The 18,447-nt window shown below is 31.7% G+C and overlaps 1 protein-coding gene across 10 annotated transcripts in view; it reads right to left on the bottom strand.

Annotated features, from left to right (window-relative positions):
* Positions 1-6,111: 6,111 nt before the first annotated feature.
* Positions 6,112-18,447, bottom strand: part of LOC147072147 (UDP-glucosyltransferase 2-like) — a 41,732-nt gene continuing 29,396 nt past the window's right edge. For 4 of the 10 annotated variants that reach the window (XM_085947168.1, XM_085947165.1, XM_085947159.1 and 1 more), the window contains exons 2-5: positions 15,166-16,042; positions 12,946-13,174; positions 7,927-8,146; positions 6,112-6,752 (exon numbers count right to left, since the gene is read on the bottom strand). In XM_085947168.1, the coding sequence (XP_085803294.1) occupies positions 6,488-6,752; positions 7,927-8,146; positions 12,946-13,174; positions 15,166-16,017 (1,566 nt within the window). In that variant the 5' untranslated portion in view covers positions 16,018-16,042 and the 3' untranslated portion in view covers positions 6,112-6,487. Of the gene's footprint in view, positions 6,753-7,926; positions 8,147-12,945; positions 13,175-15,165; positions 16,094-18,447 lie in introns of all 10 variants that reach the window. The other 6 variants (XM_085947163.1, XM_085947162.1, XM_085947158.1 and 3 more) reach the window with 3 other exon arrangements.

Here is an 18,447-nt window from a genome sequence, read left to right as displayed (position 1 = left end):
GTTTTCTCTGAAACTGATAATATTTATACATAAGTAAACACAAATCTCTAAAATTCATGTTGTATTTTACCACCACGAAGTAAGAGAGAAATTATTACGTTTTAGAATTACCATCAGTTATCAGTGTCACAGATTTATGTAGTCTTCGTATCTCTTAAGGGAGAACTTTACCCAAATTTCAAAAAATGGGCAAGATTAACACATTTGAAGATAATTCTAAAGATACTGACACTGAAACAATCATTATTCGTCGGATGTTTATCAGACTTGAATGGTCAAAGACATAGCTTATAATCAGTACCTTTAGAATTATTTTTTGAATAAAAAAATGCCTAATTCTTGTCAAATTTGGGATCACAGAGATAATCAATATAATTTTTTATCGTAAATATTTTACTATAATAATGTCAACATAAATTTTACTAATGGTTTTATAAATCCGTTTAAAAATTAATAAACGTAAAAAATCTTAACACCACTGCACATGGATTTACTGAAATATGACTATATTCTAAAACATAAGATCGAGAGGTTTAAAAGAATACTATTTTATGTAATAAAAATACTTTATGCAGTCATCAAATGTTTAAAATAAATATAATGGATAATAAGGCTTCCAAATTATAGAAATAGATTATCTACAACGTTTAAGGAATGTCCAGGATCATGCTTTGAAAACACCATAAAACTTCCATTTTAACCTATGCGGAGCACGTGGGCCGTTAAGTGAACATTCTCATATATTTATCAATCGGCTGTGAATTCTACACTGTCGTATATGTATACAAACATCGCATACATTGTAATTCAATCTTGAAACTCGATTAATTCCATATATTTCACATAAACGATTTGTTTCCAATTATCCTGCGTTTTTGCGATTTTTTTTTCTATTCTTCTTCTAGCTTTATCTCGCATAGTAACCATGACGAAAAAATGTTTGTGTTATCAAACTTTCTTATAGGTACTGGATACGACTAAATAATGTTGAGTCAAGTCTTTGTTACATTCACGACAGTGTCGATGTAAAGACTGTTTCGGCAAGCCTTGGAATTACATACGCACCTATAAAAATATATCTCATTCCATCACTCACTCTCTATTAACTCATTTAGTCACAATAATAAATTTGCTTATAAAGTAAGAATTGGTGTTTCTATATAATACTATATAGGTAGATTAAATACCTGGAATCGTGTAGTAAAGTATCTATTGCATCTGCAATCAAATCTGTTGATAGCTTCTCTCTGTTAAGTTGTATAGCAATTCCTCTCTCGGCAGCTCGCGCTGCATTATGCTTTTGATCAATAATAAATGGCAGAAGAAGCTGTGGTACTCCATACCAAGCAGCTTCTTGGCAGCTTAATGCACCTCCGTGTCCGATGAAAAGTTTCGTCATTGGGTGCGCTGAAATTAATAATATTTTAACAAAATAGATAAAAAATACAGTAAATCACCATATCTACTCAAAGACGGATCATAATAATTATTGACTTAACTAATTATTAACATTCTATTTACAATATAAAAATTACAGGAGAACCTTCTCCCAACAAGCAATCGACACCGTTACGCTGCATCTAAATACACATAGATATCGATTGACAATTATTTTAAAAAGAAGATCTAAATTTTACCCAGCCAGCGAGATTGAAATACTAGAACTAGACCGGCCGATTATAATTGCAACGTACCTACTAATCCCGATACAATGATGGGTGGCAATTAGGTATATTATCTCAATTAATAATTTAAAATCACGCAAACATTGTCAGGAAATAAGAATTTACCGAGTATCGACACTACACCCCAATGTTTTAGCATCAAGGATCCTGGCCCCTGGGTCTCTTACTACCGAGTTCAACCACCGCAGTCTCCCGACCGTCTTTTTATTATTGGTTTAAAGGTCAGTCTCATGTCAATGTATTTTTTCAGCATTTCCCATATTATTATATATAAATTATTTGACATCTTTTTCGAATTCGCATACATTGAGAACGTGCAGTGCACTTTTACTCCACATATTAGTTCCATACTCTGGATACAAATGCATTTTTTTAAATGTGATTTTTCCCGACCAGGGATTCAAACTAGAAACCCACGACTTAATAAATTGCCACATTACCGTACAAATAAGAAATCAAAAGTAACGATGTTAAAGAAAACTTTATTGTTACATTTTATAGAGAAATCACAGAAGGCGCATAATATGTAAGAAAACTAAACTTCTTTGATAGCAAGACTAAATAAATCCCTATAGATTTTTTTCGTTTCTTTGGCACCATTCAAAATACGTACTAAAATTTAATTAACGACATATTAATACAATTTGTTTTTATTAAACACACTTAAATAATTTTGAAAACACTTCTGAGAAAATATATAACCAACAGGAAAAATCTTTTTTTGATACGACACCCACAGGAATCGAATCTGCGTCTCTCGGGATACGCGCCCACGCACATCGACGACAATGCTATAGACAATAGACATCATATCTAATTGCGATAAATTTTAACGAATGGCTCTTACGATACTCTCTGAAGCGCTTTCTAAATTTTGTGTTTAATCTAATTTTGTGATTAGCTTTTTTATGTTCAATTTTATTGTGATAACCCGAAATATTTATATTTGCTATGTGTGTCACTGACGTATCTAACTCAACATAATTTTTGTATCTTAATATAGGTTACCTACCTACATATAAGTATATAAATCAACATCGTATATATATATACCTATATACTTAAATGATTTTCCTGTATTTTATTGCAAATACCTTTTCAATTTAACATTTTCCTCAACATTGAAGATAGTGTTAACACTACCTATTATAAATAAGTTTTCCTTAAAATTTATTATTACACGAAACCAGTGAAAGCAGCTGCTGCAATGACCATAATTTATGGAAACTTTTTTATGAATGCGTCTTGCGTCGAACTTTGGGTGCAGGTATATTTTCAGCTTTTCGTGTTCCCTTATTTATTTCCTGCGCAATTTCATCAAGTCAAAAAGAAGCCTTCATAATAAATAACGTAAATAAATAATTCCGTAAGCAATGACCACATGGAACTTTGAAAGCGGCTGATATCACGCAAATCTGGCTTATCTTTCAGATATTGGAAACCCCACCACACAATAATTTGGCCATTCATTCCCCAGCAAAACTTGGTTTTATGTTTTTACGACAGACCAACATGATATTTTTACATCGCAGCCAATACAAAAAATTCTATGTCAAGTTTATTCAAATTTTTTACCATCACACAAAACATATTTTATAGTATTTTTCACAAACCTAGTGTCAAGAATGGGGAGGGAACGAGTCCAATAAACAAAAACTTATTAAAAGAAAAAAAAACTATTACGGCGTAGATAGTAAAGTTTACAATATTTTATCTATAAATTGTCAATGTTTGTTTGACTTTTTGACTTTGACTTTTGAGTATGACTCGATGATTGTTTTCGAGAAATAAAATGAAATCAAACGATGACGCATGCGTCATGACTGCATTAGGTAGGTACATACTTGCTGTTTTCGAAGCACAGGTCTACGCCTGAGCCTTGATTTCTCGAAATTTGGAACCTGTTAAAATGTTTGGACATTTATATCGCTACTTAAATAAAACATATTTATATTATTTGACAGCAGGCAGTCTGACAGTCTGACAGAGGCAGGCAGACCGTCAAAAGCTGGCTCTGACATATCTTCGAATTGCGATCAATGTATTTGATGTTATCAGGTTAACTTTTTAAACATTTAAAATTTACCTGGACAACTGTAATTTTAATTGCTATTTTTGGAACCAACGCGATGGAATTTACTGACACATTTGTCGTTATTCGCGACTCTCGCTTCATCTTTCAGCTTATTCTAGCCCTCCTCCTAATACAATTCTACATTCATATATTCCGGGATAACTGACGATCTATGAGTGACGAAGACTTTTTTGGGGGAAAATAAGAATGATTCGTGACATAACAGTGGTTATTATTGATATTGCTACTAATCAATACACGTATACTTGCGAAATCTATTTTTTTTTAAATGCGAATATGATATGTTTTAAATAAATCAACCCATATTGCCCGGCATGTTTCGATTTGTCTCCCTAATCAGATTTCAGTAAATCATTATAACATATTATAAACAACTTATATTTGGTTACTGTTACTTATATCCAGCTCTAAATCAATGTATAGGTATAACCCGTATAACTGAGAGTATCTCTCGAAATCGATCACTGAAAATATTCCAATCTGAATGAGAAATAATTTTATTTATGCAATAATACATAGAATCTGATGTGAAAACTATTTTTATTTATTAGATTTCTGTCAACTTTTATATGCACTTAATTCAACCACCACCGGTTTTCATATATTTTGGAAGAATGAATGACCAATTGAAATAATCCATAAAATCAATTCAAATTGTATTATACTTACTCATCATTTTTTCTCGCGCTGTGCCGTATTTAAATTTGTACAAATAAGTACGTACATTTTTATTGTTTGTGGTTATACTTGCATCGTGGATAATATATTATTATTATAAAATTTTCACAGGTCAAGGAAAACATTAAATATAATCGCATACAACTTCTGCGATCTACATGGGTTGTAGGTTTAGAGACTTGGAGCTGGAGGCTCAAGGCACTGGCCGATTTGAGGGCGCCCCACGATAAAAAAATATAATGAAACAACAAATTATTCCATCTACAAATAATTATTATTGAACATAACAGTAATGCCACAAACCTAATTAATAATATTATTAGTGTTTTATTTTTTGTGTACGAGTACGCGTCTATTTGATTGGTTATGTTATGTAGGCCACTTGATGTGAGTTGCAGGGATTGCATTATGCTGTGGAAAATATTTTATGACTACCTACTCTACTTGTAAGAAATATGCATCTTTTTAACATCTTGGTACAATTTAATAATTGTATGACTAATTTTGACTGTTTCGAGGCCCCCTTTTAAATTTTATGACGAATCGACTGCGTCATCTGCGTCGAAGAAAAATCGCCACTGAGGGACATTACGCGATTATGAAGACGATTTAGTAATAGCTACCTACAAAATATCTATTCACTTCTGGATTTCTCTCAAGAAATTGTTCAGCAATCAGCACTGTGTTGTTCCCTTAGATATTATTGTGGGAATGTTAAAATCAATAAAGCTCACATTTATTAATGAGTGCTTATTATGCCATGTTTACTTTAATTGCACTGCTAATTAGTACTTACGGAGCTATGTTTACATTAGAGCTCGGCTTTATTTTGCATAGACGGGTGCACGTATAGTGTACCTACCTACCTATTGGGAACAGCCTGTAAGCGTAGATTGAGATACATTAAATTGTAATTCTGGTAAAACAGTGATCGATGGGGTTGTCAGCCAGCAGTGAACACACAATTTACATGCCATCAATAACCACCGCGGTGTACTGTGACGTACGAATTTTCCCATAACTCCTGCGGCGCCGACACAGACGCCCGCCATAATGTTACGATCTAATGAAAATGTATTTAGTCTACGTCTATCATACAGCTCGCGACTCGTTACACACGACTAGGGCAATATTTACTCGGTGTGTCTCACTCTGAGCTGATAGAGCTAAAAGCTCAGTTCCGGATTTGGTTCGAATCGAAGAATTGAATGTGGCTCGGTACCGGTTCTATAAAAACCCTACACGCTAATGAAACATAACTGCTTAGCTGAGGGATACTATGATTTTTTCATGGTTTTTAAACAACGTTATTTTTGTTCATTCTTTTTATTGAGTTATTTAATTTGACAGATGATTCGGGTTATAAACCATATTATTCCTATCTCTTTGTTTCAAACCCATTATAATGGAGTTCTACCACATAAACGCCAATTCAAATAATAAATGAATTTCATTGTCATAATCAAAATTATAATATATTATATAATAATTTCACATGTTTATCGTGATAATCCCTACTTAACATATCAACCTACATAATCTCTTATGTATGCTTACATACTGCAGCCTGCGTTTTAGAAGAGATCTTTATTTAGCTACGTACTTTTTTTCGACTTTAAAAATAAATAAATTGAAATAAATTGAAATTGAAATTGAGCAATCAGTCGTGACGGCACATAGTGGATACAAGATTATTATAAACATGACCTTTAAAAAAAAAAAAATGTCATCCATCTAAGAATTAAAAACAATCTCTTTTAGACAATAACGTAATAGGAAAAGTGACACTCATAGTAACATTTAAAGTTGGTAGGTAGTGAAATCTTGTCAGCGTTGTAGGCGAAAATAATTATGCTTTCAACGTACCCCACTGTGAAACATTATATTATTACCTTTCCTTACGTTATTTGCATGACATGGGACGTCACTGCTTAAAAAAGCCAATATTCTTACTAAATGAAAATTTAATCGATTTATTTATTCTCCTATACAATAAAAAATCAGTTTATATTTAATTGATTCTCAATATTTATTCAACTTTCTTTTTGTCGCGTCTGAAAAAAAATGCCACCATTTTCTTTCGCATGAAAAATAAAAACCAAATCGCGACTAGAAATGCGATGATAACGTCCAGCCCTGACTGCCGAATAAATCCGTAGTCCTGTGCTGGTGACCGGAGCCTATTGGAAGATCCATGTCGCAAAGCATACTCGGTCCAAAAGACAGCTCGATCCAATGGTGTCTGAGGTTGATCCCGAATTGAGTGAGAGATTAACGCCATGTTTTCTCTGAAACTGATAATATTTATACATAAGTAAACACAAATCTCTAAAATTCATGTTGTATTTTACCACCACGAAGTAAGAGAGAAATTATTACGTTTTAGAATTACCATCAGTTATCAGTGTCACAGATTTATGTAGTCTTCGTATCTCTTAAGGGAGAACTTTACCCAAATTTCAAAAAATGGGCAAGATTAACACATTTGAAGATAATTCTAAAGATACTGACACTGAAACAATCATTATTCGTCGGATGTTTATCAGACTTGAATGGTCAAAGACATAGCTTATAATCAGTACCTTTAGAATTATTTTTTGAATAAAAAAATGCCTAATTCTTGTCAAATTTGGGATCACAGAGATAATCAATATAATTTTTTATCGTAAATATTTTACTATAATAATGTCAACATAAATTTTACTAATGGTTTTATAAATCCGTTTAAAAATTAATAAACGTAAAAAATCTTAACACCACTGCACATGGATTTACTGAAATATGACTATATTCTAAAACATAAGATCGAGAGGTTTAAAAGAATACTATTTTATGTAATAAAAATACTTTATGCAGTCATCAAATGTTTAAAATAAATATAATGGATAATAAGGCTTCCAAATTATAGAAATAGATTATCTACAACGTTTAAGGAATGTCCAGGATCATGCTTTGAAAACACCATAAAACTTCCATTTTAACCTATGCGGAGCACGTGGGCCGTTAAGTGAACATTCTCATATATTTATCAATCGGCTGTGAATTCTACACTGTCGTATATGTATACAAACATCGCATACATTGTAATTCAATCTTGAAACTCGATTAATTCCATATATTTCACATAAACGATTTGTTTCCAATTATCCTGCGTTTTTGCGATTTTTTTTTCTATTCTTCTTCTAGCTTTATCTCGCATAGTAACCATGACGAAAAAATGTTTGTGTTATCAAACTTTCTTATAGGTACTGGATACGACTAAATAATGTTGAGTCAAGTCTTTGTTACATTCACGACAGTGTCGATGTAAAGACTGTTTCGGCAAGCCTTGGAATTACATACGCACCTATAAAAATATATCTCATTCCATCACTCACTCTCTATTAACTCATTTAGTCACAATAATAAATTTGCTTATAAAGTAAGAATTGGTGTTTCTATATAATACTATATAGGTAGATTAAATACCTGGAATCGTGTAGTAAAGTATCTATTGCATCTGCAATCAAATCTGTTGATAGCTTCTCTCTGTTAAGTTGTATAGCAATTCCTCTCTCGGCAGCTCGCGCTGCATTATGCTTTTGATCAATAATAAATGGCAGAAGAAGCTGTGGTACTCCATACCAAGCAGCTTCTTGGCAGCTTAATGCACCTCCGTGTCCGATGAAAAGTTTCGTCATTGGGTGCGCTGAAATTAATAATATTTTAACAAAATAGATAAAAAATACAGTAAATCACCATATCTACTCAAAGACGGATCATAATAATTATTGACTTAACTAATTATTAACATTCTATTTACAATATAAAAATTACAGGAGAACCTTCTCCCAACAAGCAATCGACACCGTTACGCTGCATCTAAATACACATAGATATCGATTGACAATTATTTTAAAAAGAAGATCTAAATTTTACCCAGCCAGCGAGATTGAAATACTAGAACTAGACCGGCCGATTATAATTGCAACGTACCTACTAATCCCGATACAATGATGGGTGGCAATTAGGTATATTATCTCAATTAATAATTTAAAATCACGCAAACATTGTCAGGAAATAAGAATTTACCGAGTATCGACACTACACCCCAATGTTTTAGCATCAAGGATCCTGGCCCCTGGGTCTCTTACTACCGAGTTCAACCACCGCAGTCTCCCGACCGTCTTTTTATTATTGGTTTAAAGGTCAGTCTCATGTCAATGTATTTTTTCAGCATTTCCCATATTATTATATATAAATTATTTGACATCTTTTTCGAATTCGCATACATTGAGAACGTGCAGTGCACTTTTACTCCACATATTAGTTCCATACTCTGGATACAAATGCATTTTTTTAAATGTGATTTTTCCCGACCAGGGATTCAAACTAGAAACCCACGACTTAATAAATTGCCACATTACCGTACAAATAAGAAATCAAAAGTAACGATGTTAAAGAAAACTTTATTGTTACATTTTATAGAGAAATCACAGAAGGCGCATAATATGTAAGAAAACTAAACTTCTTTGATAGCAAGACTAAATAAATCCCTATAGATTTTTTTCGTTTCTTTGGCACCATTCAAAATACGTACTAAAATTTAATTAACGACATATTAATACAATTTGTTTTTATTAAACACACTTAAATAATTTTGAAAACACTTCTGAGAAAATATATAACCAACAGGAAAAATCTTTTTTTGATACGACACCCACAGGAATCGAATCTGCGTCTCTCGGGATACGCGCCCACGCACATCGACGACAATGCTATAGACAATAGACATCATATCTAATTGCGATAAATTTTAACGAATGGCTCTTACGATACTCTCTGAAGCGCTTTCTAAATTTTGTGTTTAATCTAATTTTGTGATTAGCTTTTTTATGTTCAATTTTATTGTGATAACCCGAAATATTTATATTTGCTATGTGTGTCACTGACGTATCTAACTCAACATAATTTTTGTATCTTAATATAGGTTACCTACCTACATATAAGTATATAAATCAACATCGTATATATATATACCTATATACTTAAATGATTTTCCTGTATTTTATTGCAAATACCTTTTCAATTTAACATTTTCCTCAACATTGAAGATAGTGTTAACACTACCTATTATAAATAAGTTTTCCTTAAAATTTATTATTACACGAAACCAGTGAAAGCAGCTGCTGCAATGACCATAATTTATGGAAACTTTTTTATGAATGCGTCTTGCGTCGAACTTTGGGTGCAGGTATATTTTCAGCTTTTCGTGTTCCCTTATTTATTTCCTGCGCAATTTCATCAAGTCAAAAAGAAGCCTTCATAATAAATAACGTAAATAAATAATTCCGTAAGCAATGACCACATGGAACTTTGAAAGCGGCTGATATCACGCAAATCTGGCTTATCTTTCAGATATTGGAAACCCCACCACACAATAATTTGGCCATTCATTCCCCAGCAAAACTTGGTTTTATGTTTTTACGACAGACCAACATGATATTTTTACATCGCAGCCAATACAAAAAATTCTATGTCAAGTTTATTCAAATTTTTTACCATCACACAAAACATATTTTATAGTATTTTTCACAAACCTAGTGTCAAGAATGGGGAGGGAACGAGTCCAATAAACAAAAACTTATTAAAAGAAAAAAAAACTATTACGGCGTAGATAGTAAAGTTTACAATATTTTATCTATAAATTGTCAATGTTTGTTTGACTTTTTGACTTTGACTTTTGAGTATGACTCGATGATTGTTTTCGAGAAATAAAATGAAATCAAACGATGACGCATGCGTCATGACTGCATTAGGTAGGTACATACTTGCTGTTTTCGAAGCACAGGTCTACGCCTGAGCCTTGATTTCTCGAAATTTGGAACCTGTTAAAATGTTTGGACATTTATATCGCTACTTAAATAAAACATATTTATATTATTTGACAGCAGGCAGTCTGACAGTCTGACAGAGGCAGGCAGACCGTCAAAAGCTGGCTCTGACATATCTTCGAATTGCGATCAATGTATTTGATGTTATCAGGTTAACTTTTTAAACATTTAAAATTTACCTGGACAACTGTAATTTTAATTGCTATTTTTGGAACCAACGCGATGGAATTTACTGACACATTTGTCGTTATTCGCGACTCTCGCTTCATCTTTCAGCTTATTCTAGCCCTCCTCCTAATACAATTCTACATTCATATATTCCGGGATAACTGACGATCTATGAGTGACGAAGACTTTTTTGGGGGAAAATAAGAATGATTCGTGACATAACAGTGGTTATTATTGATATTGCTACTAATCAATACACGTATACTTGCGAAATCTATTTTTTTTTAAATGCGAATATGATATGTTTTAAATAAATCAACCCATATTGCCCGGCATGTTTCGATTTGTCTCCCTAATCAGATTTCAGTAAATCATTATAACATATTATAAACAACTTATATTTGGTTACTGTTACTTATATCCAGCTCTAAATCAATGTATAGGTATAACCCGTATAACTGAGAGTATCTCTCGAAATCGATCACTGAAAATATTCCAATCTGAATGAGAAATAATTTTATTTATGCAATAATACATAGAATCTGATGTGAAAACTATTTTTATTTATTAGATTTCTGTCAACTTTTATATGCACTTAATTCAACCACCACCGGTTTTCATATATTTTGGAAGAATGAATGACCAATTGAAATAATCCATAAAATCAATTCAAATTGTATTATACTTACTCATCATTTTTTCTCGCGCTGTGCCGTATTTAAATTTGTACAAATAAGTACGTACATTTTTATTGTTTGTGGTTATACTTGCATCGTGGATAATATATTATTATTATAAAATTTTCACAGGTCAAGGAAAACATTAAATATAATCGCATACAACTTCTGCGATCTATCTATATGAACAGATATATTCCCTTAATAACAAAACCATCGGAATCATATTGTATTCATTAGTGATAATCTCCTAAATTGTATAAGCAAAACTCATTAACCTATATACAAAAATTAATAAAATATACATAATATAGTAGGTAAATAAAACATGGACATGTCATATCAATGCATCAGTTTTTTATATGTATGTTTAGAAATTTCTATCATGTTCGATGGTTCAATGGAAACCATTTCTTTTCATGAGATGGTATTAAAGATCATAATAAAAAAAGAATTTTGTATTTAGTAGAGTGTGTTATGCTATGATTGATTGCACCACCCAAAAGCTGTATTTTGCCAAGTTTAGGCGAGTGTTTACGCGCAACCAAACAAACTATTTTTACACATGAGATAAACATTCCCACGCGTTTACGTTTTTATTTTATTTTGCTTCAATAAGTAGATATAAATCAAAATGTTGGTTTCTTTTTAAAAGCGATTTCTTACAGAAACCGAACCTGTGTTTAATGCATTTGTATTTTGCATAACATCACCATTAAAATAAATATCAACGCAATGATGATACCAATTTTATTATAAAAAAATAATTTAAGACGTTATTTAGAAAATTTGTACAATGGAAACATTTTCATTGCGATCCGTTTTGTTGAAGCTAAATACCTAGTCACCTAATTAAAAAGAAGTATAATTTATCTACCTACTTTATATCCTGTTGGAGATATTAAATGTACATTATATATAAAGAAATCAGATATAATTATACTTATGCTAGTTTTTTATCACACATAATAATTTAATCTTACGATCAATCTGATAATATTAGGTATATGACAAAACTGATCTTAAAATGTGATAAAAGTTCTAAAAATATAAAATAATCAAATAACACAATCAGTACATTTATTATATACCATTATATTATATTATAAGTAAACTAAGTAAGTATAATAAATTTTATCACTATGTAGTTTATGTACAGAACATAACTACATAAATACGTTACTTGATCATTTTTATTGCTTATTATTTATTTGTGAATTTAATTTATAATTTTATTGTTCCTTAAATATATATAATATATATTATTATGATATGGTTGTATTTATACTATGAAAAGAGAACATAATATACATATTATGTAAAGCTAATTTCATAATATTATATTCTTACTTAAGTCAGTTTCGGTTCACAAAAGATACATGAAAAACTGATTATTAAAAATAGTTTATGTGTGTAAATAAAAATTGGTAATTACAATAATATTATGATTGTAAAAGTATCTCCATATATTATATGTGTGCTGTATTATAGTGGATGCCCACTAGGAGTTGAATTTTAATAACATTAAAACAATTTTTTGTGGGAATGATTCTGCTTGTAATTTTTATCACGCCAGTTTTCATCAACAAGAAGCATTTCACAGAACGACAGTTAAAATCTTCCCGATATGCGAACACCATCCATTTGCCGAAACTTGACAAGCATTCCTACAATTCCTCGCAAAAGGATGAAATACGGATATAAAAAGCGAATATTAACACATCCAGGCGATATATTAGAATAAATTTACATGATTTTCCACTTCTTACCGAGAATATCGTTTTGGGGCATCCACGCTCTTATCATAACGTTCTTCGACAGAGCGTGTTTCATTTGGGCAGGGTCATATTTCCACACAAATCTGTACGAAGGGAACCGTTTAAAGGCGTCCAGGAAGTACTTCACTTGTGAAGAAGTAAAATGCTCCGATTTTATATTGGTCCCAAGAGCAAAATAGACAATTCCCGCACTTGCTTCGCCAATGAAATCACTCAAATCCTGCAATTAAAAAATAACAATACAGGTCCATAGCTGCAATTAAATTTATTTATGTTATAATTAATTTTCTACAAGAAACCAAATAGAAAATAATATATACTAGTACGCCTAGTAAAAAAAATAGTTGTTTTCAAATCATCAGCAGTGGCGATGGGAGCCTTTTGAAGAAAGGTAGGCTATGGTAGGAAACTGAAAAAACATCCTAGAATAGCCATATTTACGATACTTGAATTTGAATTTTGTTTCAGCTTCAGTTTACTATTATAAACTAACATTTAAAAAAGACAATCGAACATGAGCTAATACATTCTACGGCTTCATTGGATAGTCTTCTTATCCAATAAACTACCATAAACAATAGGCGAAAAGGTAGATGCAGTCTTTGGAACCAATGGGTCTATTCTATTCTATACACAAGGCAGCTATCGGCGGCTATCGACGGTAGTTTATCATATATATGTATTGAGGTATTATAATTGTTAAAATAAGTTAGCTGTCTAAACTGTACTTTTAAAATGTTTTTGGGTTACTTATTAAAATATTGTATTTTACCTAAGGTAGGCTTTAAATAATCGCCTTGTATGGCGGCTTCGTCAATGTCATTCAGATGCTTTGATCTTGTATAATTGATTAAAATAAATTATTAATATTTTAATTTGGTTAATTTAGGATTTCTTATATATTAGGTATTATATACATACAGCGTTTTATCCCAGAATAATACCTAATATATAAGAAATCCTAAATTAACCAAATTAAAATATTAATAATTTATTTTAATCAATTATACAAGATCAAAGCATCTGAATGACAGTGACGAAGCCGCCTATTATATATTATATATTTGTGTTTATATGGCGTCTACGTTACGTAATTAAGATAGTATTCAACCTTCGACTTTCTTTATTTTCTAGTGTCATTAATCATATTTATATTAAATATGTGTGCCAACATACTTAATTCTCAAACATTTACAAATCACTAACATATAAATTATATAACAATAACCATTAAGTATTTTACGAATGATTGATAATAAGTAATAACTAACTGATATAGCATTTACTTAGTAGAATTTCATTTTACAATATGTGCTTATCTATTAATAACATAATATTATTATTAATTTAGGTTTACAGTTGATAGCTATTTCGGTTATAATATCATTAGCAATACTATCTTTTTTTCTTACTCCTGGTGGGGTATGGCCTCCTACAGCATCTGCCTCCATCCAGGTCCATCCGAAGCTTCCCTTCAGCTTAAGACGCCAAATATCTGTAAATTTAACTCGACACTATCCTTACATCCTGTACGAAATCGACCAGGTCTTTTGTTTGCCTTCCGGTTTCCCGAATGTTAGCTTCGTTTAAATGAGGTCAATACTCTTACCATATGTTTAGTCATGCACCAGGTCTCCGAGTCATACAATATGACAACCGGTCTTATTAGTGTTTTGTACAAGATGCATTTCAAGTGACGATTCAATAACCTGGAACGTAGTACCTCATAAGACCGAAGCAACATTATGTTTAACTAGCACATTTTTTCATCTTCTAATTTATATGTTCTGTTAATAGAGGAACCGAGGTACACGAAAATCTTTACCCTCTCAAAAGCGTGCAACTATCTAGGGAGCCGTAATAATGGACAATGGTGATACAAACAAAAAGCCCATATTACAAAATAACAATATCAATCATATTAAATTCTATAGATTACTTTTTAGTCGATAGCTTATCAACAATCTGTAGGATTTCATAATCTATAATTTATTGAGTAAAAACCTAAATTTTTGAAATTTACTATTATTAATATACTATTGTATGGAGGCGCCGCTTGGTGATCATATGCTCCAACTAAGGAGTGGACATGCACTAAGAAGAAATAGAATATGAAGAAAGAAGAACTACGATAAATCCTAAAAATATGTTTTACGATTATCCTTACCTACTAACTTTGCAAATACTTTGAATGAATTGTTTGTGACTTACTTTATCTGTAATTGGATTCGGTTGTTTGATATGCATTCCGCCAACTGCAATGACAGTCTGAAAAAATGGTTGCATCACTTCCGCTGGAGACAAATTCACCAAAGTCATCACAGAAGATCTTGAAATCGCAGCGACATCCAAGCTGTCATCCTTGAAGTACTCCCTCGCCATTTTATTTTGGCGGGCAATCATAAAATACTCCCTCAACAAATTATCATATATATACAATAACATGTTGAACGCACGTGTTACAAATCCCATCGTATATCCGACCCGCAAATGATTTGTTGGAATAATTCCAGGATATTGTGGATTACCGGACGCTGCTGATATCCCAACTGGGCATGTACTTGCCGACAGGCTCACCAGGGGTGGATCCCCAAATTTTGATATCAAGCCAAGTAAACATTGTGCGCCAGCAAAGTCGTGTACCACCAAGTCAAATGTATAATTTCTTGGATAGTTCATCAATTGTTTTAGTCCTTTACTTTGAAAAGCCGCTATACAAACATCTGATCTGAAGTACGCCAAGTCATTTATGTCTCGCAACGGACTATTTCCCGCCATTTCTCTCAAAGTGTCAGATTTTTTGTAGAAATCGTATACATTTTCCATGTGAATGAATGTTAAGTTGGCTGTCTTTCGGTCTTCGATGTCTACACTTAGAGCTGTTACATTGTGGCCTTTCTGGGCCAGAGCTTTCTGGAGAACACCTCCCCATAGTTGATGACTTGGCGACGCCAATCCCGCGATCCATAGAATATTCGCAGTCTCAGCAATGTTAATTAAATAAAGTATATTAATCACAAAATAGAATATCACAATTTTTCCATTGACTGCCATATTGTCCATTTATTTTATACTTAATACCTATATACTATTTTGTAAATTCACATTGATCACCTACTCTTGCTTACTGCGATTGTATCTATTAATAGCCATAGCCAAACCGATGCAGTGTTTCAGTTTTTCAAAATAAATAATATCATCAAATATATTAAAATAATATAAGTAGGTATATCATATTCACTGTCATTGTTTGGCAATGGTGCAATTATTATGCAAATTTAATTGTCATTGACTGTGCATTCTTTTCGTAATCTTATGTACGAACCCAGACGTGGTTCAAAGAATCCACATAATATCAAAAGTATGTTAAAATACGTAATGGTCAGAATCCAACATAAGAGGGTAAAAGAGTAAAATTTGTGTAAAGAGGCTAAATTTTTTTAAAGAAACGTGAAACAAAACAAAAACCCAAACGAAGTAATGACATAGATATAGATAGATAAAGATTGCGTATAGGTAGGTACAGTGCAGTGCAAAAAAATACAATAAAATCAACGACGTTATTAAAAACTTCGAACTAGGGTAAATGCACTGGTATCCGGACAGTTAACTATTTTCTCACCTTATTTTCGATTATCTTTTCCATTTTTAGAAGAAAACAAAATATGTTATGATTTATAAATGTTTACATATATATGCTTTTGGTTTATAAATATTTTAAAAATCTATATTTAGGTAAATTACTATCATATTTCTCATGTTAAGAAAAATGGTTGGTTTTTTTAGTCTCCGGACACACAATCTTAGTTTCCGGACGTACTATTTTTAGTGGTCGGACAGATTATTTCGTATAGAAAATAAGACAAGTTTTGGTGTTAAAAAAATATTTTTTCACGTTTAAACAATTTTAGTTAATACAGTGATGCAATAAAAGCAGAAATAGTTCACAATGAGCACTCAAGCAACTGCTAACTTGAAAAAAAAACATATTTTTATTTATTCAATGTGTTTCTTTCATATAGTTCTGTCGAAGTAATTTTGAGTGCAAATTGAGCAAAGCAAAATGAAATAAAAAACTGAACTTCATAAATCAAATGGTAAAACTAATAAACATCTCAAGTGAGTTGACCAAATTTTGACATTAATTTTTATTACATCCAAAAAATCTCAAACTGTGTAACTTTTGTTTGTGTTCTATAATATGCAAAGCAGGCTTACAAAAAAAAAACATACTTGAGAACTGCTGGCAACTAAATTATTGCCATTGATAATTTTAAAAAGGTTCAACACTTCAGCCACCATAATTATATTTCCAAACACACTAAAATAAATTTCAATACTAATCCTAATTCCTTCTCTGACGAAAAATAAATGTTTTCAAGTGCTATTTTCAATCATAAATATAAAAGAGAACTAAGTGTAAAAAATCCATGCTTGAATCAAGCACTCTTCAGTAGTTTTACAGAGAAAAAAATGCTTCAGTGCTATACCCCCAACCCAATAGCCTGGATATGTGACTTAATGTCTAAACACCTACAAACCCGGAACCGGGGTTCAACGTAATACGGGTGTCTGAGTGATTATACGGGTGATAAACATATTAATGTAGGTCTAAGTTTAAACAAAAATTACATACAAAGTCTTTTAGTGATGCTTCACTATAAGATAACATAGACATTGTCGTGCATTTACGGTGAAACCAACGAACACATCCATCACAGCCAATGTTCTTTAATAAACTATCCTCAACATCACTTTCTAATTCATCGGAACAATTTTGGCAAATCGCCTTTTTCGCTTTCCTTTTTTTATTTGTCTTCTCTTTTCTAAGGAAGACCTTTAATCATTTATGAATTGCTGTACTTTTGTCATCCTTCACTTTTTCTTCTATGATCTTCCTCTACGCTTCCGAAGAAATGGCGCTTGGTGCATTGACAGTGTCTTATTATTCTATTTTTACTCCCAAATTGAGTAGGTTTGGGGTAAAAAAGATGAGATTTTAATGTTAAATTGCTCACACTTGATGAACTGGTGCTTGCATTTGACGTACTCGTACCAGCTATTGGAGATAATTGTGTAAATACATAATAATTTATTAGAAAATAGCTTTGTCCGGTCATTCAATATTGAATTTTAGTCGCCGGACAGCAGGATCAAAATTATAAAATCGTGTCCGAAAACTAAAAATATTTACAATTCTATGTTTGTCCTTTTCTAACTTGTATGAAACCAAGCAAGCCTCGATGTGATACTTTACACACACAAATACTCAATGTCTCTTATAAATTCAGTGCCCGGACACTGCGTCCGACAACTAAAAAAAGATAAAATTTTGCACTTTAGTTGCCGGACACCAAATATTTAACTAAATTTAACAAAATACATTATTTTTATCATTGAATAATATACAAGAACATATTACTGAATAATATGAAACATCTTTGAAGCGAATAAATGAAATAATCATAGTTTTAACGTACTTTTTGTATCCTT

This window comes from Rhyacophila brunnea, unplaced genomic scaffold (genome assembly GCF_057557595.1).
Source record: "Rhyacophila brunnea isolate RB1 unplaced genomic scaffold, BYU_Rbru_1.0 scaffold_2, whole genome shotgun sequence".
Classification (NCBI taxonomy): Eukaryota; Metazoa; Arthropoda; class Insecta; order Trichoptera; family Rhyacophilidae; genus Rhyacophila; species Rhyacophila brunnea.
Note: the sequence above shows the minus strand (reverse complement) of the source record. Positions and strands in the feature narration are given on the sequence as shown.